The sequence below is a fragment of the Manihot esculenta genome, chromosome 13, assembly GCF_001659605.2.
Source record: "Manihot esculenta cultivar AM560-2 chromosome 13, M.esculenta_v8, whole genome shotgun sequence".
Classification (NCBI taxonomy): Eukaryota; Viridiplantae; Streptophyta; class Magnoliopsida; order Malpighiales; family Euphorbiaceae; genus Manihot; species Manihot esculenta.
In genome coordinates this window covers 13,566,658-13,593,649 of record NC_035173.2, presented here as the reverse complement: position 1 = coordinate 13,593,649, position 26,992 = coordinate 13,566,658, and the positions used below count along the sequence as shown (strand labels likewise).

Sequence of the window (26,992 nt, the reverse complement as noted above, 5' to 3'; positions counted from 1 at the left end):
TAGAACTACGAAAGTCAAAGCACGGATAGGGCTGTCGGAAGAAGAGCTGGAGATTGAGCTACCACCAGAAAAAAGAAGACAAAGAGGACGAAGAGGACTTGTTCGTTTTTAAGGCAGGGAAGATAATAGGAGTTACCTTTGGAAAATGCAAAAGAGAGGACCGAGTATTCGAGCTTTTTCAAAAAAGAAGGAAGTAATTGAAAGCAAAAGTGGTAATCACAGAAGAAAGGGAGACTTTATACTGTTGTTTTTTACGGCTGGTTTAAATACAGCTCGAAAAGCAAAGCAGACATCATTTATTACCAAAACAGTTGAAGAGACGCGAGTATAAAGAGCCAATTCGGACATGCCATGTGTCCCAAGATCGATAGGGAAACTTCTGATATGGCATAATAATCGCCCAAAGTATATCATGCATTGTCACCATACAATAGGACCACGTGGCAGAATCTTAATAAACCGTGACACTCAGTCATTCAGGTCTCACTCATAAGAGAGAAGACCCGGTAAATCAGATGATCGATGCTCAGAGCATTAGAAGACTCGCCATGTGTGAATGATCGAGCCTTTTGTGGCATCTAGTTACCGTTAAAGGATATTATACAGCAGATCCTCATTATACAGATAATCATGGAATCTTTTATCCATTGATCAGTACTAGTCGAATTTTTAGAAAAGTCACAAACTAATCTTATCTTATTATAGCATAAAAGCAAAACATATGCAGAATTCAAAATATACATTCTTACACACTCTTCTCAAGTTCAAGTTATCTATTTACACGGGCCTTTTTTGAAAAGCTTAGTTGACTTGAGCGTTGGACTGGCTGCCTCACATTCTCTTTGTAAATTGACAAGTCATATTCAGCTCCTTTTCGACCGCATCAATATTACATTAAAAGAGGAAGCACTTCTATTGTTTCTAAGAATTAGTAAAAGTGCTATTGTGCCCCTCCCATAGTTTAAAGATCAATTCTTCTTATTCTAGTATTACAGGGTCTACATGTCTTGCCCATATATATACCATCCATTACAAACACATATTTAAGGATGGAAACTAAAAAGAAAAGATTACAGAAGTATGATTAATGAAGAATATGTGTATAAACACGTCATAACAATAATATACGATTCTAGTTATATTTGAATATAAAAATAATTTTAAAATAATATTATTTTATCATTATTATAATTTCTTATATAAATTATTTTTATTCCCAATCAAACTCGATAATGTATTTTGAATCAATTTTAAAATTTTAATTAACTTGATTTCAAATATTGAAAGCAAATAATTTTAAGTATTTGAATCAAAGTTAATCTCAATCTATCTATTACATTAAGGTAATATTCAATTAATATTAAACATTAAGGTTATTATATGACACTTGAATTTCATTTTGCTTCTTCTTAGGTACTTTAGTGCAAACTATTAATGATTATTTAATAGCTTTGTAAAAATAGTGATATAAATAAAATGCAAATAAAAATTATGATGGACATAGAAAAAAGTAAAAATATTAATTAAAAAATATAACGTTGAACAAATTTTAATTATTAAGTTGAAAGACAAGATTATAATAAAATAAATTAAGAAACGTATGACTAAATATTTATTTAAATTTAAATATAATATCTAGTTTTAATTAATGGTAAACAATATATACTCACTAGTATTTTATATATATATATATATATATATATATATATTGTCTAAGTTTCCTATGCATGGTACAAATTTCAGTTTTATGATGTTACAAGTACATACTCTCTCCGTCTCATTATTTTCATCTACTATTGTTCCAAAATTATTATTCACTTTCTCTATTGTTTCAAAATTATTATTCACTTCCCTTTTAAAATTATAATAATATATAAATTGACTATTATAATTTTACTTTATTTTATTTTATTCTCAAAACTTCTCATTAGTTATTTTTCTAAATGAGTAATTAAAATCTCTCTTAATATTTAATAAAATTTAATATTTTTAAAATAGATATAATTGAAACGTTAATAAAAAAATAATCTTTCTTAATATACGTTAAAAAGCAATGTGGACAAACATTGCGTTTAGCTATTTTAATATGAAATTATATTTTTTAAGCAAACATGAGACATGATTCCCTCTACATAAAATTTATTTAGTTTAGCCAATTTTAGACTTAAAATTTTCAATATAAAATTCGCCAATTAAGTTTATCTAGCTTTAAAAATATTAAGAATTAATTAATAAAAATAAATAGATATTCTAAGTGAGATTTACTAGTGGTTTATATTACTAATTAATTAAACATATAATTAAAAAATATAATAAATTTTTATATAAAAAAATAATAAAAACAACTTATTTTAGGAAAATAATGATTATAAAATAAATTATTTTAAGAAAATTATGAAAATAATAATTATAAACCGTATTTTATTAAAATTGTAATTAAATATATTAATTAATAAAAAATTGATTATTTCAATTAGTTCAATTACCAAATCACAAGAAAATCGAAAGCCAAAATTTTAATCAAATCGAACCAAACCGTCTCCATCAAAATAATTGAATTTTATCTCGATTTGATTATTCAATTATAGCAAAATAACAAACCCCTAAAATTTAGGGCCTATAATAAATTAAATTTTTATAAAATAAATTACTTATATTGTGAGAATTATTAAAAGGAAGTTATTGGATAATTTACACTTGTTAGTTATTTTTTATTTTAAATAATAAAAAGCATACCATATTAGAATAGTTATTTTTTATTTTAAATACATATGCAACAATTACTTTTTTTAATATATTAAAAATGAAGATACTAATAATATTACATATACTGAACTCATATTTTGAGAGATTTTTTAAATAATTGTTAATTGTAAAATAATTAAGGGTTAAAAACTCAATTTTTATATCCTTATGTTTTTTATACATCATATATATCAAGTAACAAAATATTATATTAACGGCAGAAGCCGTAGTCATGCTTGTAGTTGTCTAAAAATAAGAATGATACGAGTACCGGTCAATAGAGACTCCATCTCCAAGCTGTCCATTTGTACCTCTTCCCCAAGAAAATACATTTTGCTGCTCAGTAACAGCAAGAGTGTGCCTCCAACCACATGAGATCTGAATTACTTTCTGCAAGTGTCGAATAATTATGCTCATAACCAAAAAGAAGAAAATCCCTACTGAATTGAATATCAATGTATTATCTAATTCTGAGCTACAGGAACAGAATGTGCCTGCTCATTGGGAAATTTAACTTGCTCAGGAGAACAATGGTCTACGTTATCACCAACTCCAACCTGTCCAAACTGTACATCAAAAAAGACAAGCAAGGATGAAACCAACCAAAAAAAAAAAAAAAGGAAAATAAACTAACACAGCTATATAATAATAAAAATTGATTATGCAAAAAAATAAATATCTGTAGGTAAAAGGAAGACTGGAAGAGCGTATGGAAGTCAGATGGTTCAACCTGTTTCCACGGACAGAAGATAATATTTAACCCCATTTTTCACTTCTATATTCTTAGAAGTTCATGGACCCTTGTTTCACTTATGCAAGAAGTCAACATCACATACTGTTCAATGAATTTCTGTGGCTCGTTTCACCAAGCAAACCAACAAAAGTTCGACTGAAATGAAGCAGAATCACAAAGTAGAAATAAACAATTTGAGATTACCTTATTCCATCCCCACCCATAAAGTTTTCCATCAGATGTAACTGCCATAGTGTGTCTCCAACCGCCTGATATCTAGTAAAAGTTGAAAAACTACCAGTTAAAACACATATTAGAAAAGCAAACAATATATATGACACAAAAATAAATGCATTGCACATCATTGGGGAACAACCTCTTGGCCTTAGTCTAGACCTTGGAACAGGTTGTACAAGATTGAAAAAGGGCAAGTAATTTAGGATCTAATGAATGTCACAAAAGGCTACACTATTGAACATCAATTTCAGTCCAACTTTTCTGTCAATGTCATTTTTTCACCAAATGGTCATCGTATCCATACCCCAAAACCATAATTCCACTGTTGCAGCGCAATGCATATAATTATTACTTGTAACTTAACAATAGTAAAGTTGGGGGCCAATAATTGAAGAAAAGAAATGTTTAAGAGACCCAGAACCTGTTTGAGCTTCATGTTTTTCGGACATGTTGACAAACCTACACCACTGTGGTTTCAAGCTACTATGTTTTGTTGAAATGAGGAAGAAAACGCAAGGATAGGTTAGGGTTGATGTTGGTCACAGGTCAAGCGCGAGGTGGCCAGAGTGGTGTCCAGCGAGAAAGGACCACCAGAAGCAATGTCACATGCTGGCACATGACTTTGAGTCCAGAATCTGTCGCAATGCATGACGACCAAAGGTGAGGATGTCAGCGCTAGGCTTCTGAGGGCTAACTCATCCAACTCCACAGACTTCCTGGAAGGGTGGTAAGGCAAAACTCTTTCTTGAGAATTTCACCTTAAGACAGTTTTGCAGTTTGCTTTAGAATGAAAAAGAGAAAAACTAGAATGAGAAGAAATCCAACCTTTGAGGCTCTGATACCGTGAAATAGAAGTGAAAAAGTACAAAAGGAAGAATATAGGAAACACTTTGAGCTTGATGATCTCCCTCAAGTTAATTGGAGTATTTATACTACTTGCACATATACAGATTAGGAAGAAATGTATGTTACTGCCGAACTATTGCCCCTAATTATAGCACCTAATTATGTACACAACCACTGCATACCTAGGTTAATTTCTGTAAGTATCTTGACATGTCTTAATAGTATCCATCATATTTATCATCCCATAGCGATGAAATAATTTAAGTCAATCCATTGTTGTGCCTTTGACCAAAAAAGGAAAATTCATTGTCGTGCATGTCATCTTTTACACATCAAGCAACCATGAAAATTCAGCATTTTTTAATTGTACTTTATTTTTTCATCTTGTCAAATTTGACTGAACAACCATTTTTTCCTTCGAATAATTTCATTATATAGGAAACATTATATTTTTACATATGTAAATAGTATTCTACACAAAATTACTATTTGGTACAAAATCTCTTTAAAACATGGTTTTAAATCGCGGTCGCGGCCACGTTCGCAGTCGTGGTCGCAGGTAACGAAAACATACCTGTAACGGCCATAACGTAACGGTAACGGCCTAGCGCTACGCAAATTTTTTAAAAAAATTTTGCAAAGTTCATAAATAAAATGATATTGATTAGATTTAATTTAGAACAATGTATACAAATGCATAATAAACATAAATATATAAAATATAGATTATTTAACTTAAGTTAAATATCATATAGTTTAAAATAAGATAAATCAACATAATCTTTATAGATCGAGTAAACTAATAGCTCAAAATACAATTTTAACTCAAAACTAACACTTTAATCCACAAAAACTTACAAAAAAAAGGAAAAAAAAAAAAACAATTAAAAATTAAAATAGATCAAATTTAACTAACTTTTTAGAAGAAATAAGCTTGAAAATAGAGTAGATTATGATGGATCTAAGTTTATATGAGAAATATGCAGGGAAGATTGAAATTTGAAAGAGAAAGGGAAGAGAACTTAAAAAATATAGTCTTTGAAGCTGCTAAAAAGTGTAGAAACTAATGAAAATGAGAATAGGGAGCAAAAGATAAAGGATATAAAAGAATTTTAATTATTGGTAACGGTAACGAGATAACGGGTAACGGCCCCCCAAAACTCGTTACATGACGGCCGTTACATTATGTAACGGCCGTTATTTAAAACCATGCTTTAAAATAAGAAGATACTTATGCAAAATATGCATTGATTTGATCTCCGAACTTCGAAAAAAGAATTCACCTAATATAGCCCTAATAGACATGCGACCAGTGTGATGTTAGGAGCCTGCTATACCATGGTCTGACAAATTTTTCTAGCCCGACACCCCCTTCAAATTGATACTTGGCAATCTAAAAGCATAAATTTGCCCGCTAAAAACTGATGATGTGGACAATTATTGCTAATAGTTCACAAAAGCAAAAAAGCTATAGACATGGCCCAAGACTCAAATTCTGTTGAAGAGTTTGAATGGTCTATCTTTGCAATAAACAAAAGAACACCAAGAAGAAAGCAAAAAATTCTCACAACCTAAAAAACAAAATACCAAAGATTCAAGATCAAGACTAAAGACTTGCTAGAAACCAATAAAAATAATAAATTCAAGAACAAAAAAAATTTGCAAACTAAAATGCAAGACCAAAGACTCAACAGACCAAAGACTCAACAGAAACTAAAAAACAAGAATATCAAAAAGTCAAAGATGCTCTGAAACCATTAAAAGAGAGTTTACTGATAGCAAGCAAATTAAAAGAGAGTTGAGGTAAACACAGGATAGATGACAGAGATGGATAATGTAAGGTTTGCAATCCAAGAGCCCACGACACAAGATGTAGACCCATCAGCTAAAGTAACAGTTGATGAAGTTGTACGAGATTGAAAAGTAAATAAGACACTAGATGATACGGATTCAATAGGGCAAATTTCTAACAATGGGGTAAAGCAAACTTATATCATTCAAATGGATCTAAAAGGAGTTCAAAATCAAATTCATATGAACCATATACATTTGGGGCGTGCTTCAACTCATATAGGACAAATTTGGTGTAACACTTGCAATTATAGGCTTAGGGAGGCTAATCAAACCTATGGGCCAAAGCTACAGAAAGGGAAGCCTAAAGTGAAGATCAAGAAAGGCTTTTGTGAAGATTCAGCTTTGTCGTGATGGGCTTATTATATTTTATTATTTAAACACTTGCTTTATTTTGGCTTTGTTTGGGCTTGCATTCTAGCCATATTTTATCTTTTAAGTTTCAGAGTGTTGAGCCATGTCTTGGACTTATGCTTTAATACTTGTGAGTTTGATGTGTTATTTTAGTGTGATTGGGCTTGTGCCTTATGTGTGGTTCGGCAAGCCTAAGAAAAGTGTCTTAGGGTTTTATTTGTTTTCTCCTTACTATATAAGGATAAGAAACACTTGTAAGAGGCAGCTTTGAATCTAAATTTTCAGAATTATTTTCATGTCTTCGGAGTGTATTGCTTTGAGTGAGAGAGAGAATTTGCTTTCATCAATTGCACCAAGAATCTTAGCTAATTCTAACAATGGGGTGGAGCAAACTTATATCATTCAAATGGATCTAAAAGGAGTTCAAAATCATATTCATATGATCCATATACATTTGAGGCGTGCTTCAACTCATATAGGACAGATTTGGTGTAACACTTGCAATCATAGATCAAACCTATGGGCCACAGCTACACAAAGGGAAGCCTAAAGTGAAGATCAAGAAAGGCTTTTGTGAAGATTCAGCTTTGTCATGATGGGCTTGTTATGATTTATTATTTAAACACTTGCTTTATTTTGGCTTTGTTTGAGCTTGCATTCTGGCCATATTTTATCTTTTAAGTTTCAGAGTGTTGAGCCATGTCTTGGACTTATGCTTTAATACTTATGAGTTTGATGTATTATTTTAGTGTGATTGGGCTTGTGCCTTATGTGTGGTTCGACAAGCCTAAGAAAAGTGTCTTAGGGTTTTATTTGTTTTCTGCTTACTATATAAGGATAAGAAACACTTGTAAAAGGCAGCTTTAAATCTAAATTTTCAGAATTCTTTCATGCCTTTGCCTTATTTATCTTGATCTGGCCGAAATTGTGATATGCTTCCTATTTCATCTATATTGCCTTAACTATCTCAATTGATGGCTGTAATTTATGGGAATCAATTTTGAATTTTGAATTGGGTTGAATCCAAATTAGGAGACAAAAGAAATTCTGTCTATTTTCTAAAGCACACATTTAAGGCAATTGCATCTAAATTGATTTGATGTCAAATCCTTCTTTTAACACCAAAATTTTCGTCCATGATGCTGAGTTGAGTGAAATTTAAATTTTTTTTTTTTTTATTCTGTTTGTGGGGTTTTGATACTTGCCTTTTTTGGATAGATTTAAATAGATCCATATTTAATTTGCTTTGAAGTGAATTAAATTCAAACTTTTGTCCAAGTTCGTTTTTATTTGAATTCTAAGTTTCTTTTTTTTGGTTTAAGCTTGCTTTTGCTTCCTTGACATTGCTGGAGTATTGTTTGCTTGTGTCTATACTCTAGGTGATATTTTTGAAGTAGCACAACATCTAGTTGGTGTGTTACTTTCCAAATTATCATTGTCTTCTTTCTTGTTTTTGCGTGCTTCCTTCTTTCTTTAGGTTTTCTTCTTTGTTTCTTTAAACGCACCTTATGGTTGGTTGGTTGACCTTAATTTCTGAAGTGCAATTGAAGAATCAGCAAAAGAGTGGTAAGAGTGCAAACACTTGAGTGCTTTTATTTCTAACACCATATTTGCTAGTTCTCTTTGTTCTTTATTAATTTAAGGCGGGATGAGTAAATACAAAAATATGGTGGATAGTGATGATGAAAGTGAATGGGACATGGCTAGTGATTATAAGCTCTTCAAAAAGTCAGTTGGTGGTGAGTTTAGAAGGATTTATAAGACTCTCGAGAGGTTGACTGAAACTATGGAGAGTTTGAATGTCTCACAAGCTCCCCCTCCTACAAGAATGCCTCAAAGAACTCTTAATTCCAATAGGCCTCAAGTCCGAGATGAAGAGTTGATGCGCCAGAGATTCATCCCTTCAAACTATTATAGGGATTTGAACAACAGGTTGGCAAGACTAGTTCAAGGGGGGAAGATGGAGAAATAAAAGGAGAAAGAAGAGGCTAAAGTTCCAACCTCAACTTCTAAAGAGATTGAAATTGAAGAGGAAATTGTAATACATTAAGTTAATATAGTTGTTGCTGAAAATACTATCAATGATCTTATAGAAGAGGTTGTGAATGATGGTGGATATGGAGAGCACATGATTGATAAGGTGGAGGAGGCGAATGAGGCTATTTTGGAAGTTGTAGAGGAGAATGGGTCACATCCACAGGATCTTTCTATGACTAATATTTTTATGCCTAGTTCATTTGTTCTTGATGTGCAGGTTGTTGATGAGAACATCCATGACAAAAGTTTTATGCTATTTCTACCTATTCAAGAGGTTTTTGAAGATTCATTGGTTCCTAAAGCTTCCCTTCCTAATATAAATATCAGCAAGATTCGAGGACGAATCTTTTCTAAAGAAAGAGGGAATAATACGGATCCAATAGGGCAAATTTCTAACAATGGGGGTGCAAACTTATATCATTCAAATGGATCTAAAAGGAGTTCAAAATCATATTCATATGATCCATATACATTTGGGGCGTGCTTCAACTCATATAGGACAGATTTGGTACAACACTTGCAATCATAAGCTTAAGGAGCCCAATCAAACCTATGGGCCAAAGCTACACAGAGGGAAGCCTAAAGAAAAGATCAAGAAAGGCTTTTGTGAAGATTCAACTTTGTCATGATGGGCTTGTTATGTTTTATTATTTAGACACTTGCTTTATTTTGGCTTTGTTTGGGCTTGTATTCTGGCCATATTTTATCTTTTAAGTTTCAGAGTATTGAGCCATGTCTTGGGCTTATGTTTTAATACTTATGAGTTTGATGTGTTATTTTAGTGTGTGATTGGGCTTGGACCTTATGTGTGGTTCGGCCAAGCATAAGAAAAATGTCTTAGAGTTTTATTTGTTTTCTCCTTACTATATAAGGATAAGAAACACTTGTAAGAGGCAACTTTGAATCTAAATTTTCAGAATTCTTTTCATGCCTTTGGCGTGTATTGCTTTGAGTGAGAGTGAGGATTTGCTTTCATCAATTGCACCAAGAATCTTGGCTAACTTATCAACTATTCGTTGCGGCATTTGTCGGATTCTCATCTAAATCCTTCAATCATTGGTGTTTCAGCTTCTCTAAGTGTGGAGTGCCATAGGAGGTGGGTTTATCAAATCTTTGGATTCTATATCTACTTGTGCATGTGGGTTTGAGGCTTGTACCATAGGGTTCCATGTCAGTAATGATACGAGCAAGAAAATAATGCGATGCTTCAAAGATTTAAAATGAGAAATTCTAAATCATGACAAATCAAGTTACTATTGCTCAATTCAAGGCTTACGGGATAAGAACTATATTTGGAAAGCATGGGAGAATAAGGAAACAAGCCACACTCTCTTCAATACATATGAACATGCAACACAATTTCAGACCGCGTAATGCATGTATGGTCAAATTGCATCTAGGCCAATTTTGTTATTTTGGTATTTTACTATTTTGTGGGATTTGTTTTAAATTAATTTGGCCTATATTAGAAGCCAAACTCGTGCATCCCATTTAGGAAGGAGATTTCTCCAAGATAATTTAGAAAAATGATCTTTAATGTAATCCAGGTTTGACTATTTGACTAGATACCCTTCTTATATTGTAATTACACCTTCCTACAATAGAATTAGGGTTTCAAGGCTATAAAAACACCGTTAAGGTGGTAGCCACAAGAAGCCAAGGAATAAAGATGATTTTAAGAACAATATTTGGTTCTTCTCTATTATTTAACAACTTATCAAGATTTAATCTTGTGGCGTTCTAATATGGATCTCCTCCATGCTTAGTTAACTTATCAAGAATTTCTTATGGCGTTCTCAAAGCTGGAATCGCTTGATTATCTATGTTTCTAATCACATTGGCTAGGGGTGTGGTAGAGCAACCTTCGCTCCATTATCTATGTTTCTAATCACATTCGTTGATTAAGGGTGTAGGAGAGCAACCTTCTAGAAGATATCTTTGCTTTGTTCTTTGTCAAGTTGTGTGACGGGATTTTTTATCACATGTTGATCCTATGTTCCGCATCATTAGAATTACCTATAATATGGTATGTGGCAGTAGAATTAATAACCCATATAAAAGAAGAGAGAAGAGATGAGACAAGAGGTAGATTTACCTGATTTAGTAATAATAATAACAGAAGAATTGGTGTGCCTTAATAGTTCTTTATATCAGAAAAACTGAGCAAACTCGTTTGCAGACACTAAAATAGTTTCATCGAATGATGATGCGACTACAATTTGACAGCATGCCAAAAGTAGCACAAGCCCACCAAAACACAATATAAAAATGCTGACGAAATGTCACCAATTGGGACAGTTGAATACCCAAACATAAATTTCAAAGGTGGCAAATGGTAGAAATCCTTAGTGAACAATAGATCAAAAAACAAATTCAAAGACATTAAAGCCTAATCTCCTTAAACGGAGTGCTAAACTTGAAAACAACACCCAAGGCTACAGTACCCAAGCTTAGTCGATGTCTGAAGAGGAAACAGAGCCGCTGGAGCTCGCCGAAAAAAGCCACACCCACCGACACATGGCGTCGTTGTGGAAGGTGAGAGGTGCATGTGGAGCACCCGTGTGTCATACAGTCACCGAACTAGAACAAGTCACCGAACTAGAACAGATGGTCGATGTTGGGCGACGGAAATGAGTGGTAGAGGCGGTGACACAAAAGACTCATCCTGAATGGGTGGTCTGTAGGTGGCAGATCTAAGATCCAAAACTGCTTGAAAAACAAAAGGTCCTTTAAAATATCATATTTGAATGTGGCTTTGATACCATGTAGAAGTTTGAATTTATGTGTGTTTATTTCTTTGAAAATGATACAATATTTATATCCTATAGTCATGTATTCTAACTAGGAAAATTTTCCTATAATTATGCTAATGTATCCTTATAATTATGCTAGTAATATTTACATAGTTGACTTACTATAACAATTTGTAATGTCTGTAGATCCCTAATTAGTTTAGATTCTAGGGCATAATAACAACAATTTATATTTCTAAATGGACACAAAATTGAAATATATATTTATATAAAATCATTATGAACAAAATACAGAATTATCCCACTCCACAAATAAAATAAATAAGTGGACAATACAACTACTATTGTTCTAAAATCTTGACTCTCAGTAAATTAAGAAAACAAAATATGAAATTATTGCGATTGCAATGGAGGGAGAAAGAGATCACCTGAGATATAAAACTACCCTGCAATGCCTCCAGCTGATGAGGAATGAGGTGATCAGCAAAATCCCCATGTCCTAGTTGACCATATTTACTCCATCCATAAGTGTATAATCCACCAGAGGAGGAAACAGATATTGTATGTCGCCACCCACATGCAACCATAACCATCTTCTCTCCCTGTAAATTCCACCACAGTAACATTAACATGATATTCAAAGTAATAAATAAATAAAACAGAAAATGCATGGATGTTTAAAGAAATATTTTAATGTTACCTTTTTTACTGCAATATCATGATCACAAATGATTATTAGAACTACTCAAAATGGAACCCACATGGTTCACCAAACTCTCAGTAAAAGTGGACTACTCAATCATCACACTAGTAACTTAAACTAATCACACTTTCTGGTTATCCAGAGTTTACAAGGGCTCCAATTTCACTCGCTCAACTTGCCAAACTCACTAAAATAGATTAATTTGTGTTGCTATGGGAATCAAATTCTTTGGAGGTTACTGTTGAATTTGAAAACAAGATTGCTTCACATCAACAGCAACAAATGGATGCCCTGCTTCAAGGTTTCCCACAATTATTTTAGTGATACTTTAGTGTTACCTCTAAATAGACCTACAGACCATGTTATTCCTCTTCAGCCAGGAGTATCAGCCATTAATGTGAAGGCATATCGTTATGGCTATTATCAGAAAGGTGAGACTAAGAAATTGGTGGCAAAGATGCTTGCAGCCGGAATCATCAAACCTAGTTCTAGCCCATTTTCAAGCCTAGTTTTGCTGAAAAAAAGATGGAAGTTGGAGATTTTGTGTTAACCATCGACCTCTCAATAAAGCCACCATTCCATATAAGTACCGAATTTGGAGAGTTTCAAAATGTATTTCGTATTTCTCACTTGAACTTTACAAATAATTTATATGTCTATCGATACAAAGAGAATTGCAATTAAAAAGTAAACAAAAAATTACAAAATAATTTCCCACAATTAAGAACCCATAATTTGTGCCTAGAATCAACAAGTAATTAGGCTAGAATCAGCGTGTAAATAGCCTAAATAAGTCAACAATCCCTCTCAAGTTGGTACATAGATGTCGCACATACCCGACTTGCAAATCAAATTACAATAAGTCTATTGTTAAGACTTTTAGTAAACACATTAGCTAGTTACCAATTAGAAGTCACATAAACTAAACTTAAGATACTATTTGTTAGTTTTTCTTCAATGAAATGTCAATCAATCTCAATATGCTATGTTCAGTCATATTGAACTAGATTTTGTGTCTTACAAATGGCAGATTTATTGTCGTAATATAAAATTATCTTGTACTTCTCGAACAACTTCAGTTCTTCTAATAATCTCTAAGTTCACACACGCCTTGAGTTATCGCTCTGTATTCAGGTTCAGCACTCGATCGAACAACAACACTTTGCTTTTTGGCTTTTCAAGAGACAAAATTTCCTCCCACAACGTCTAGTAACTAGAGATTGATTTTTTGTTATCAGGAGATCCTACCCAATTTGCATTTGTGAAGGCTTCTACCCGAAAATGACCATGTTTGGAAAAAAGGTCTTTCTCTGGGGTAGACTTTAAGGGTAAATTTAATTGGTGATTCCTAAACTTAGAGTGTTATAACAGTGTTGTCCTTAAACTTTAGTTTGCAACGTAAAACTCCCAAACTTTAATTTAGTTCACATAAAACTCCTTGTGACTTGTAATAGCCGGTTTTCAGGTTACAACATGATAAAATTACTTAAATACCGTTTGCCTACTTTCTCCTTCCCCTTCTTCTCATTGTTCTCAAATACTCTCCCTCAATCTCTTTCTCCTTTATTATTAATCAATCTTGCATAAGGCAAGCAACTAAAAACAAAAACGGTCAAAAGGCTCATAAATTAAGAATACAATTAATGGGAAACAAATATTCATTTCCTTTAGGATATGGTTATTACACATGCTCTTGAATGACCCTCCATTCCCATTAAGTGATTACCCAACCATGAGAAGCAACCTGAGCATACATTTCAAAGCAAAGCAATAAAAAGGATTGATTATAAATTTTGGTAGATCAATCATGATCTCTAGATCTAATTCCTTGAATTATGTCTCCACTTAGTAATCAATATATATATATATATATATATATATATATCTTGGAAACTTTTTCCCACCATCACCAGTGCAAATGCATATGAAAAAGCTTATTCAAACCTCCTCTAACTATTGCACACATTATCTGATGCAAATATAAGCTACTGGGTAGAAGTGAGTCTCTTATTTGCCATGGCTTGACGTTGGGAGGATGTCTATAAGAGAAGTGTTGGAGATGAAACAACATCATTAGTGTTTGTGAGGTGAGAAGGGAGAATATAGATGTGTAATGGGAGTAAGCTTTGTCCTACAAAAGTGGTAATGGAGTTCTAACAACGAAGAGATGGATGAGGATTTGCTTCATCCATGGTGTTAGAAAAGAGATGGATGAAGGGTGTATAAGTCTATTTTTTTATTAATTTAAAATATACTAAATTAAATTTTTAACTTGTAAACCGGTTGTAACTGGTCACAAGGACTTTTATGTAAGTTAAATTAAAGTTCAGGGAGTTTTATATTACAAATTAAAGTTTAAGAACGATACTGTTACAACACTCTAAATTCAGGGATAGTCAGTGAAATTTACCCGAGATTTTAAGTATCTCAGGATGCAAAAAACAGATTGCATGTGAGGCTCACAGGGTTCATGCATAAACTTACTAACTAAACTAACAACATAGCTATATTTGGTCGAGTGTATTTGGAGATAAATCAATCTCCCTACCAATCTTTGGTATCTACCAATTTGCTAAACCTGTCAAACCAAGCTCTTGTGGGAGACTGCTTCAACCCCCTTTTTTAGTCTACACACATTCCTTGTGTCTTTTCATCAGCAAATCTAAGAGGAATATCATGTATACTCTTCCTTTAAATCTCATGGAAGAATGCATTTTTCACATTAAAATACTGCAAGTCCGAGTCCAAGTTGGTTGCACAAAATAACAAGACTCATAAAGTTCATTTTGAGTGAGTCCTTTAGCAATTAATCTAGCCTTGAACTTTTCAATTGTTCTATCAACTTTGTGTTTCACCATAAATACCCATTTACAGCCAACTAATTTCTTCCTAGGTGGAAGAGAGGCCAGCTCTCCTATGTCTCATTTTTAGCCACAACCTTCATCTCTTCAATCATTACTCTTTTCCATTTAGGATATGCAAAAAATGATTTTTCTATGAAAAGATATGAGTTCTTTAAGATTTGGTGCCTTCCAGTGTCAATTTGAGTGTGTCTGTGCATGTGACTTGATTTTTGTGACAAATAATTTGATCTCTGGCACTCTAAATAGGGTGATTCTTGATTCTAAATCAAGTTTAAGAAATCTTCTATAAAAATTATGTTTTGAGTTCTTCACATTCTAGTCTCCTCATTATGTTAAATTGCACACAAAATCAGTACTCAGAATCTGTGTAAATATGGAATAGTCGACTTGTAAGTAAAATAACTTACTATCCATAAATCCTTTTACTCGTTTTGAGTTGAACGAGAAAGGTGTCTAACACCTTCCCTCTATCATACCTATTATCTCAAACCTAAACCAGAAAAGAGCCAAAGAATCATGAAAAATAGTGGAGTTTTTGCTACGATAAGTCACAATCCACCTCCTTCATTTGTCTCAAATTTCATCTGGATAGCAACTCCTACTAAATCCTTCACTCTGCACTAAGCAAAATAAAAATTTGTATCCCATAATAGTCTTACGAGAAAATAAGATCAAAACCAATCGGAGTATCACAAATTGCCACTTATATAAGCTCTATCTTTCATGAGTGCAAGATAACATTGAATTCTTACTTTCTTCCTAAGTGGAGCGCTAAAAAAATGAAAACCTATTTTTATATGTGAGTTATTGAATTGATTGTTATAGTACTTGCATGACCAATATTTTGTTCGTTTTGAATTATTTCCTTTTAGTGCTCTAGTCACATTAATTTCATTTAATAGTAGCTTTGTTGATGAGCCTTAATGTCTTTGTCTTAGTACTTTTGTTAGTCTAACTTGCAAAGCATTTACAATTGTATACTAAGATGTAACTATTACTACTTTCAAAAAAGAAAACATAATAACATTAACTTATTACAAAATATATGGGCACAATTTGGATATTGCAAAATATTCCATTGTGAAATTTATTACAATCATCAACGTTCATTTTTAAATGATTTTTGTCTTCCAAGTGTCCAACATGATTTAAATTACTTTTATTTTATAATTAATTATCTAACACAATTTTAGTTAATGATTTTTATAATTAATTTACTAAAAGATATGAAAAAATAATTATTGAATATTTTAATATATTTTAAACTAATATTTTATTTATAATTAATTAGTTGAGATTAATTAGTGGCAGCTGGGGCTAGTTTAAGACATGGAGAGCAAGGGTCTTAGGGTGTGTTTGGAAAGTCAAACTTAAGGCTTTAGGAAAAAGGGATGCCCATTCATGATTCTTTTTATGTTGTTTGATTGTAAAGTTAACCACAACTCAATCTTAAAAGATCTTCTTGCAGTCTTGGCAGATTTTGGCTAACACCTATTTTAATTGGGTAATATGTACTTTTTCTTTTGAATTAAGTTAGATAAATCCCAAATTTTCTTTGCTTAATTTTCTTAATCAATATTCTATTATACTTGTATTTTCGTAGAGAAACAATACCTGTAAAAAGTTCAACATGTATTATGTAATTATAGTTCATGTTTTGGCATCAATAAAGTGCTATTGAAATTCTTATCAACTTTGTACTACAGGGAGTTAATTTAAACTTTTCACTTTTCCCTCGCTTGGTTGATTGTGGCGTCTATTGCGGATTTGATATTCTGTGTGGCGATTCTATCTTATCAATCAATTTCACTTCCATTCTATCTTTCTACCTTTTTTCAAATTAAAATTTACTTATTTGAACATAGAATAACACCAAAATCACAGTGGTTGCTAAAAATGTCACTTTTACTCAATTTGGTCGAAATCTGGTTCCGAATTAATTTACCCCCACAAGGCATATTACATAGTGCTTTTGACGATCATCGTGATTCAAAGTTCCTTACACTCCCATAAGACATGACAAATGGCAATGAGTTAGATTTGAGTGCAAATCTTATCAACAAGGGGGAGACAATATGACACATCGTGGGCACAAGAATGACATGACTTATGAGGGACCCATCAGTATAATAAGGGGTAAGTTGAACACCTTGCTCACATGTGTATAAGGCTAAGTCATATGGCTGGGGGGCTAGTTCAAGCTATGTGGTAGCTAGGGTTCATAACAAGGATGGCGGCTACGGTTTTTGTAACAACACCAGCCTGATTAAAATGTTTAACCAAGTTGGAAATATTACATTCTATATTCAAATTCAGTTATTAGTAAACTGTCTATCTTCTTTTATTATAATTAATTAATAAATATGTGAATTTTATCGATTAGCATACTAGGTCCAGCTGTTCATATTTCATACTAGACTTTGTTGTAAGTTCATTTATAAGAAAAATCATATTTGTCATATGGTCCAAATTAGTATGAAACACATCAAAAGATATAATTTTCATTCACAAATTTAAGATTAGGCTTACAACTTATCATACAGCTCAAAGGTCTAACCTATCCATGTTTTAAGCAAATACACATATCCATGCCTTATAATACAAAAAGAAACAAAAAATTAAAAAGTTAATAACCTAAAGGTTTTTATTGATGCGACTATGAATAGATAGCATATCACTGAATTTGGATATCTAGAACTCAAATTATGACTAATATGGCCTATGCTATCCAGAAATATGCACTACCAGTCCAGATTTGGTCAATTGCATTAAGTTTATTTTACATAGCCTAAAAACCATAGATAACAATAACATTTAACAAAATAATCTTCTACAAACTTTTATCTATATGTCTCTGGTTTCATTTGAACCAAATTTCAGGTTATTTGGCAATTCGTAACTCTAGTTTTACCCATTTATTCCCTAGCTGCCATAACCCTTGATGATAAAACTTTAAGCCTAGTACTGTTTAGAGGTACTGTACATTATGGTTTAAGGAGCAAACTGCAGTAACAATTAGGCCAAAGTTGTGATGCAATCTCTTAAGGTTCATTTAAGGCAGGTTTCAAGCCATTTAGACATTTTATCTCTAGTTATACCTTATTTACTAAAACTTTACACAGGATATTAATTTCGCAGCAACAGTTATTTTGATCTTGTATAAGTTGCATTTGGAGCATATTTTGACTAACTATCTACATGAAATTTTTTCTTCTTTCTTAGCTTTCTAATGCATCAAGAATCAGTGAATTGGGTTTTGGCAATGTTGCTTATAAGTTACAACTTCCTGCATATGCCAAGATACACCTAGTCTTCCAAGCCTCACAACTTAAGTGATTGGCCAGCATGAGGTTCTTTCTGAATTACCAAAAGAAATGGCTCTTGAGGATGAGCTACTTGAACCTAAGGAAGTTTTAAGAACTCAGGAGGTATTGATTGATGGCAACAAGATTTTACAAGTGTTGATTAAATGGAAGGGAAAAATAATGGATGAGGCAACCTGGATGAATTTCTATGATTTCTGTAATCAGTTTCCTACTTCCAGCCTTCTGGACAAGGCTGGTCATCGGGAAGGTATTGATAGCAGAAGCCCAAAAGGAGGGGATACGGGCCGAGAAGCCAACTCATTCAAGTCTACTATAAAAAGAGGTTCAAGAAGAATATTCCACTAGAAAAGAACGATCACTCTAGAATGGGGACATCTGGAATTAGTTAAGAGGGAATCCTGGAGCTGAATGCTGTAGCAATGATTACCATCCACGAGTACAAATAAGGGTATGCTATTTTTATCTGATTGCAAATTTGTAATACAGCTTTGCTGTGTGCTAGTATCTACTGGCACTAGAAGAATATTTCCTGGAACTGTTTGTATTTTGGGGAATTTCAGTATGAGTTTGCTCAAGATTTCTCCGTCTTCTTGTTCATTTCTAATATTTCCTATTTTTCTTTTCTTCACTATATCACAACCTGTTATACTGTAAATGAGAAAAAAAAATACAGTTAGTTGTGAAGAGCAGTTATTTTGTTATAATAGTAGCTGGAAGCATTCCCACTGCTAAATAATCTAAGAAGGAAATTGTATGAGGCATTCCAGAACTTTTAAGAAATAATCTCTCTCTCTGTCTCTCTGATTCTCTCCTCTGTATCCTTTCCCTTCTATTTCTTCCTTATTCTCTCTATTTCTCTGTTAGGTAACTTAGGTTACTGAAACCCTAACACAAACATTTCCGTAAAACACATCAAAAGTCCCAACAATCACTATATCTGTCTTTAAAACCATAACAGCTTCCAAGAGAGTTCTTATGGTCTATACTTGTATGAGGAGCTCCTACACATGTCTAACCCATTACCTTAACTTTTTGAGCAATAACATGATTAAGAAGAAAGAATTTAAAGCGAAAAGAGTTTAAAATGCACAACAAAAAGAACTGGATTTTTTTGTCAATGCTCCTTAGAAAAGTTTAGATGGTGGTTACAGTGTTAGCAAATATGGTTAAAAATAAAACTGGTTTAGATGCATACATGTGACAGAGAAACTTTCTCAGGCACCAAGCGATCCCTTCTATCACCAAGGCCCAAATTCCCATATCGACCCCAACCCCATCCATAGAGCTCTCCACTTTCTGTGACAGCTGCTGTATGTTCAGCACCAGCTGCGACCATTTTAATTGGGATTTTCTGCAAGAGAATAAGTTTCAGAACATAAACCATAGCAACACATCATCTCGGAATCTCCAAGCCCAATTGGTTAATAACCATGAAGGAACAAAGTTAACAGTCTTTCTCCAATTTATTACTTTTTTTTCATTTTATACTGCTTTTTCCCAAGAGGGAAGCATCAATATTGTACCATTCAGCTACTGTATGCAATGTAGTAACTTGACCAGAGAAGTTTACAAGGATTCAAATTTTTAAATAGACTGAATCACCATCATTTTCCTTTGCATTTAATGACACATACATATACACATAAAAAAATAATAAAAAGAGAGACAAATGAAGTCCGCTTAAACAAATGTAATGGGTTAGACTATGTACACATATTTTTAGTTGATGATAAGGCTATAAAAACGGTCCTACAAAATTGACTCAGCTAATCTTTAGTCCCAAACTAGTGGAAGTAAAGAAAGCTTTGCTAAGGTTGCTTAAAGAGGAAGGGCGATTTCATTCTAGTTCAGTAGGAAATGCTAATACCCCCCCCCCCCAAAAAAAAATAATAATAATAATAATAAAATAAGGGAGAAAATAGTCCACTAAGCAGAGTCTCTTAAAATAACTGAATAACTAGAAGTACCTGGAAAGCTTGAATTTTCTGAGGTACAAGAGAATCTTCAGTGGTGCCAAGACCAAGCTGGCCATTTTGATTTCGCCCCCAACTTCAAGGAAACAGGCAAAAGCTCAATGAATAGAACATACTCTCACAAGATAAAACCTAATTTTCAGAAGCATAGAAGGGTCCTGGAATAGTCTTGCTCTTAAAGATCAATTAGACCGATATTCTACGTAGAAAAAAAAAACTGACACAATAGAAGCAAAATTTAGATCCAGAGGAAGAAAATGCAGCATTGTTTCAAATATTCAATTGTGTCCTTTGTCATAACATGGAAAACGGTTCCAACAAAACCTGACATCAAAAAATTTACCAGCACCATTGGTGAGTATACTATATTGTTTAAGAACTGACAATTGTCCAAAGAAACAAATTCTACAAGACAGTTTTGGTAGCAATGTAGAATAACATCAGATGAAATTCATGAAATGTATAGTTCATTGACGATACAGTTTTCCCTTCTGTCAGAAGAGGACAGCTTTATTTATTGACCTACTTAACATCCTCCAGAAGGTGTTAGGGCTGAAGGTTAGCATGTGTAAGAGTGGTTCTCTAGACATTAACTTGATCCAGCATGAGCTTTCAAGATCAGCTATATTAGCAGATTCTATGAGGTTGAAGTTCACTGTCCTACTTCAGGGTTCCTTTAGGCAGTAACCTTGGTCAAATTTTGCTATCTGAGATGTAGTAGTTCCAAATATTAAAAAAGGGTTGGACATTTTGGAAGGGACTTTTTTATCTTTAGAGAGATATATCACTTTGATTCAAGCTAATTTATCTAGAATTTTCTTAGATTATTTGTCATTGTTTGAGATCCCAGAAAGTCAGCTAGATATAGGCGTGACAAGATGATGACAGATTTCCTTTGGTCACGAGGAGGCATTAGGTATTGGAAGGTAGTGTCTAAGAATACCGCTGGGATTTGGTTATAAGCAACTGTTCCAATCAATTTTCTTCACAAAAGTTAATCAAGGATATATGCATTGCAGCAGAATGATAGGTTGCTAATAGCAGGTATTGATGTATGGACCCCGTGAAAATGCACAACTTATTTTATCTCATTCTCAACTATATATCAAATGATGTACATGAACTTTTGAGAAGACATTTTCTGTTGTTCTCTCATCTCTTCCCCATTCATTAATTTGCATAATGTTCCTGCTTCATAATTTCTGTGATTCTGTCCTTGTTAATAACACATTATCCTAAAGCTTTCACTTATCTGGAAACATCAATAATAGTGAGATGACAGAATTATCTTTAATAGAAGTCTTAGATTCCTTGGATATTCTTTTTCTTTTTAGCCATGTCCTATTCCCATCTTATTTATCCCCTTCATTATCATCCTTCCTCTTAAGATAATAAAATTTTTGAAGGCCAAGGCACTGCAAAGCGAGTCTAATTATCATTTCTTTTTTACTTTGTGAACAGGATAGAATAATATGAACCATCTTTTCGTTTTTTTTTTCCAGGAGAATTTGGTATGTCCTTATCCTCTAGAGATGTTCTCCTGCTCCAAATGGACTGGATTTGGTGGCGAAAAAATGCTGAAGTTTTTTTGAGTTATATTTCTCTTGTATTAATGCAAGGCATCAGGATGGAAGGGAACCCGCATTTTTTCATGTTGTCGCTTAATCTTTAGTAGGATAAACTTGTTTTCATGGTTTTTGTTATAGGGAAGGGGCTTTTGGAGGATTATCCTTCTTTATTAGTCAACAATATTAGATGCTTTACCTTTTCCTTTTTAAGTCTCTTTTTTACCATATTGTTTCTTAGATGAGCTAGGAGGATCATTATCCAAGTTGTAATTTCCCTTTTTCTGTTTCAATAAAATTTATATTTTCTCATTCGATAAGCCAAGTAAAAAGATTAGATTTTTTCCTTCTCAAAATTTTCTCTATTGCAAGAAGAAAAGGCACTCTCCTATCTGTTTATTTTGTGAAGAGGATTGAATAATATGAACTGTCTTTTTGATATTTTTCAGGAGGATTTGGTGTGTCCTTATTATCTAAGGATGTTCTCCCGCGTAAGGTAAAAGGATATGGTAGCCAAAGAAATGCTAAAGTTCTTGCGAGTAATATGTTTGTTGCACTCATAAATGGCATTTGGATGGAAAAGAAAACCACACTTCTTATTTCCCTTAAATCTTTTTTGGCAAATTATTTCTCGTAACTTTAGGTGGAATAAGACTGTTTTAAAGGCCTTTTTTTGAGGGGGAAAGGGGCTTCAAGGACTTTTTGAGGATTATCCTTCTGTATTATTCAACAAGTTTGGAGGCTTTTTTTTAGATCTCTTTTTGCCCTGCTATTTCTTAAATGATCTAGGAGAATCATCCTCCATGTTGTAATTTTTCTTTTTCTTTTTCAATTAAATTTATTTTCTTATTGAATAAGCCAAGAGAAAAGATGAGCTTTTTCTTTCTATATTTTTCTCTATTTCACAAGGAAGGATGCTAGGCAGGGATACCACAAGAAGAAATAATAGGTTGTACCCTACAGGATATAGATAATCTTTATAGTATTTAACATATTTTGAGTTCAAACAACTACTTTAATCATGCTGCATGGAGTGATTTAACCGCGACATGCAATTCAAAGCAGCAGCTTGCATATCAAGCACTATGATAGCTTCAGTGACCCCAGTAAATTAAAGACAATATTTATAGGCAACACCAACCAAAAAACAGGGCGCATGTGCAGAGACACACATAGACACAGAGATAGAGCCATAGAGGTGTACTAACCTTTGCACCTGGCCTTCCATTGTCACTGCTAAACAATGGCTGTCCCCACAAGCGATCTGCTTTATCCTTAAACCATGTAGTGCTCTAATTGGTTGAGGAGTGAATAAATCACTTGAATTTCCATGACCCAACCTCCCAAAATCTCCCCTGCACAAAACAGTATGTTTTGTAATAAATTTAGATGAGAAGGATATAAGCTTAACTATATGTTATATGATATGCCTATTATATGAAAGAATCCAATTTGCTAAAAGTTTCATGAGATTCCATAAAATGGGCTAGACCAAATTTAATATATGCCCTGGTGGTTGCAGCTCATCATATTATGATATATGATAATCTACATGTAGGACACTGAAAAAAAAATCAATAATTATTCTCATATAATCATTGATCTCTCCCCTTCTTTGTTCATTTTGTTTGCAGAGGAGAGGTCTCAATTCCATAAACCCCACTTGAGTTGCAAGAAGCATATAATCATTTATGTTATTTCCTGGGAAAGTAATATGTCTTGTTTTATCTAAGATTTGCGTGCAAGCCATTTTTTCACAGTCCATTCATATGTTTGCAAATTAACCTTTGGGTTTACTGCTCCGTTCATGCAGATCATGCACACACCATATTTCAAGCCAATCAAACATTCAAAGGCTTTTCATGGACATGGCTCTTTAAAACTAAAGTCTCATCAACTAAAGTTCAAAGTTATAACTGTTGTTTTATGGATGAAACACTAATTCACAATTTCACATCAGATTGGCTTGACTTGAGGTAACATTTAGATAGACAGACAGAAGAGTAAATCCAATTTTGCAAAAATATGGATGCAAAAAAAAAATTGGGACCTGTGCAAACAAGTGCCTAACTTACACATGTAAGTTGCTCAACTTATATGCGCAACTTATGCAATTTCTTTGGACAAAATATATTAGCTATTAAACATAAACTAACATTGTTTAGGCCACTCCAAACTGCTTTACAAACTATGCACTGAAGTCAATGAAAAGGTTGTCCCTAAAATATTAACTGAGATTAAAAACTTAGAAGAATCTATAAAAAGATGTAGAACAAACCATCCCCAGCTATAAACATTCGCATGTGACTCAGAATACGCAATTGTATGATCGGCACCACAAGTAACAGATACAATTTCAAGACCATCCAATGTATTCAACTGTGTCGGAGAAGGTCGATCCTCAGCATCACCATGGCCTAACTGCCCATCTTCTCCTCGTCCCCAAGTGCAAACAATATTTCCAGCTGTAAACCGTAAAGAACTTGATTTTTGACTGATTGATGGAAGGTTAAACAATTTAAGCATGACATGATTCTCACGGATAAAGTTACATCCAAATAAATCATTTATGGAGATAAAAAAATAATAGGTATGGACTGTTTGGTTCCTTATAGAGAATTCAAAGACCAAATCAAAATCCAATGCAACAATGTTTTCGAACCTAACCATACTTATTCCAGTTTAGAAACACAAAAACTAAAAACTAAAAATTAAAAAAAATTAATAATAAAATAAAAGAGAGAGAGAGATTACAATCCAGATGATCTCTCACATTCATCTAGGCTCTTATCAATCTCAAACTCAATGGTTGAGCCCAAAAGCCAAACTGAAAACAGGTCTAAGTAAATCCAAACCAAGGAAAGTATCACAATGCTCAAGTTGGTTTTTTTTAAATCCAATTCATGTTCGAAAATAAGTGGAACTTAACACCCATCTCCAAAATTGTTCAAATTGGCTTGTTAACTTTTGAAAAACACACGAGTTTGTTAATGTTGTAATCATCACCCACAAATAATAAAAGGATACAAAATGTTACTTGGTTCACCCACTTCACTTAAGGCAAACTTAGGGCTATGTACACAGGCTGTGTTTTTTCAGCTATGATTCATTTAGAGGATATTTGGCTATAGAAATCAACTTATAGGCACTTAATATTAATAAGCATTTTTAAGCTTATAAGCATTCAAAATTTTAAATATTTGCATGTTTAATTAAAATATTTATAAATGGCGGACAAATAGTTCACGTTTAGTAAAAATAACATATAAGCATACTAAAGATACTAAAGATAAATACTTGGATTGGCTTCTGATCATTTAATAAGTTTTAAAAATAATGAGATAAGCTAGATAAATAACTGGGTTACTAGTGACAAATACTTGGATTGGATCGGGAGATGGAAGTAAGAGAGAGAAGGCAGGGAAGCAATAGGCTGGACAAGGAGAGCGCAATAAAGTTAAAAAAAATGACATGGATAATTAATAAAAATTTTGAGTTTGGAGGCCGTCCTATCTCCGCCCATGACCTCAGGCACAACATTCGCTCCCACACTCATCTTAACCTCAGCATTTTGACTTCTCATTGAAGCCAAACTATATATACAGATATGTAACCAATTAATGGTTTGGTTTGGCATCCCATAAACCATAAAAACAGAAAAGTTTTCAGGCCAAACAGAAGCCTTAAATTTGTTCTAACAAGCATTCTTTTTGAAAAAAAGGGTAAAGCAAGAATCAAGCAGCAAGATAGTATGTAAAGCAGAATGCTTAAAAATGTCCACAAATCAATCAAAATCGAAATGCGGTGCTATGATGAAGTTGATGTAAACAAATATAAATCGAGATAAAAAGAAAGAAATAAAGTCAATTAGGGCTTACAGAGTAGAGCGACTGAATGACTAGCACCGGCGGAAATGATAAGAACACGACGAACTGGCCCAGTGACTTCAGCAGCTCCCTCATCTGCCATTGCTCCCAGTGAAGCTAAAAGAGAGAGATCTGCAAAAAATTTCTTCGCAGTGGCCTACTCAGCTCTAGTTCTAGCCGAAGAGCACTGATAGTTCATAGTTATAGAGAGAGCAAGAGAGTAACAGCAGAGCAGATATATTAGGTCAACTAATTAAATGCAAGAATTGTACTAATGAGATGCTGTTGGTGGAGACTTTGACAATGGCAGAGATGAGGGAAGGGAACCGTCAACTCGGCTTGGGAAGGTAGGTGATGCTGAAACAACGGCATTAATGGCGAAGAGGGCCCCGTCATTTTGACGTTTGTGAGCGTCTCTGTTTCTTCACTGTCGCAGTCTCCACCACACACTCCATGCTTGCTGCTGCCCACCTTACCCCAAATAATTGCTTATTATCCGTGTTTTAGCTGCCTAGTGTTTACACCCCTCTCTACAATTAATTTTGTTTTTTCTTCGCAATCACCATCATCATTCTTCTCAATTGCGACCATCCTTTTCATTTGGAGGGGAATTTAACGGGCGGAATCTATCAGAAATGCTATATTTCCTAAATGTTTTTTTTCTTTTTTGATCTTTCAGGGTGGGTGTTGTACCCTCACGTTTTTGCCTTTTTCCTTTGAAAAAGAAAAAAGAGTCGGTGGCCTTTTTTGTTTTTTTGTTTTTTCCGAAGAGAAACTCGGTAAGTTTTTTTTTTTGTTTTTTTCAAAGAAACTCGGTAGTTGGGCGTTGCAATTTCTTAGAAAATTTATTATTCTCGCTTTGATTTTCAAATTATATACAGTAAACACTACGCTCATAAATACATTGGTGATAGATCGTTGGATTTCTCCATCCCGGCCTGGACTAAGCTCATGATATCAGCCTAGTATATAGAGGCCCTCAAGTCTTTTTTATGATCCAAGCCCAATCCGCCAGTCTGCCAGCCTTGAAGACTAAACTCCCACCAATCTCTCCGGATAGGCCGGCTTAGCTCTTTGGACCAGATGAACAAATTCTCTCTAGACTTAGTCCATACCCTGTCTTCCGGCCTGGCCCGGAT

At 33.5% G+C, this 26,992-nt stretch overlaps 1 protein-coding gene across 1 annotated transcript in view; it reads right to left on the bottom strand.

The window, feature by feature from the left end:
- LOC110629841 (ultraviolet-B receptor UVR8) overlaps positions 1-26,543 on the bottom strand; it is a 29,559-nt gene extending 3,016 nt beyond the window's left edge. Inside the window, exons 1-9 of the mRNA XM_021776997.2 lie at positions 25,866-26,543; positions 24,266-24,452; positions 23,196-23,342; positions 20,417-20,498; positions 19,645-19,800; positions 11,985-12,158; positions 3,683-3,754; positions 3,240-3,311; positions 3,017-3,135 (exon numbers count right to left, since the gene is read on the bottom strand). Of these exons, the coding sequence (XP_021632689.1) occupies positions 3,017-3,135; positions 3,240-3,311; positions 3,683-3,754; positions 11,985-12,158; positions 19,645-19,800; positions 20,417-20,498; positions 23,196-23,342; positions 24,266-24,452; positions 25,866-25,956 (1,100 nt within the window). The 5' untranslated portion in view covers positions 25,957-26,543. The remainder of the gene's footprint in view (positions 1-3,016; positions 3,136-3,239; positions 3,312-3,682; positions 3,755-11,984; positions 12,159-19,644; positions 19,801-20,416; positions 20,499-23,195; positions 23,343-24,265; positions 24,453-25,865) is intronic.
- Positions 26,544-26,992: the final 449 nt, after the last annotated feature.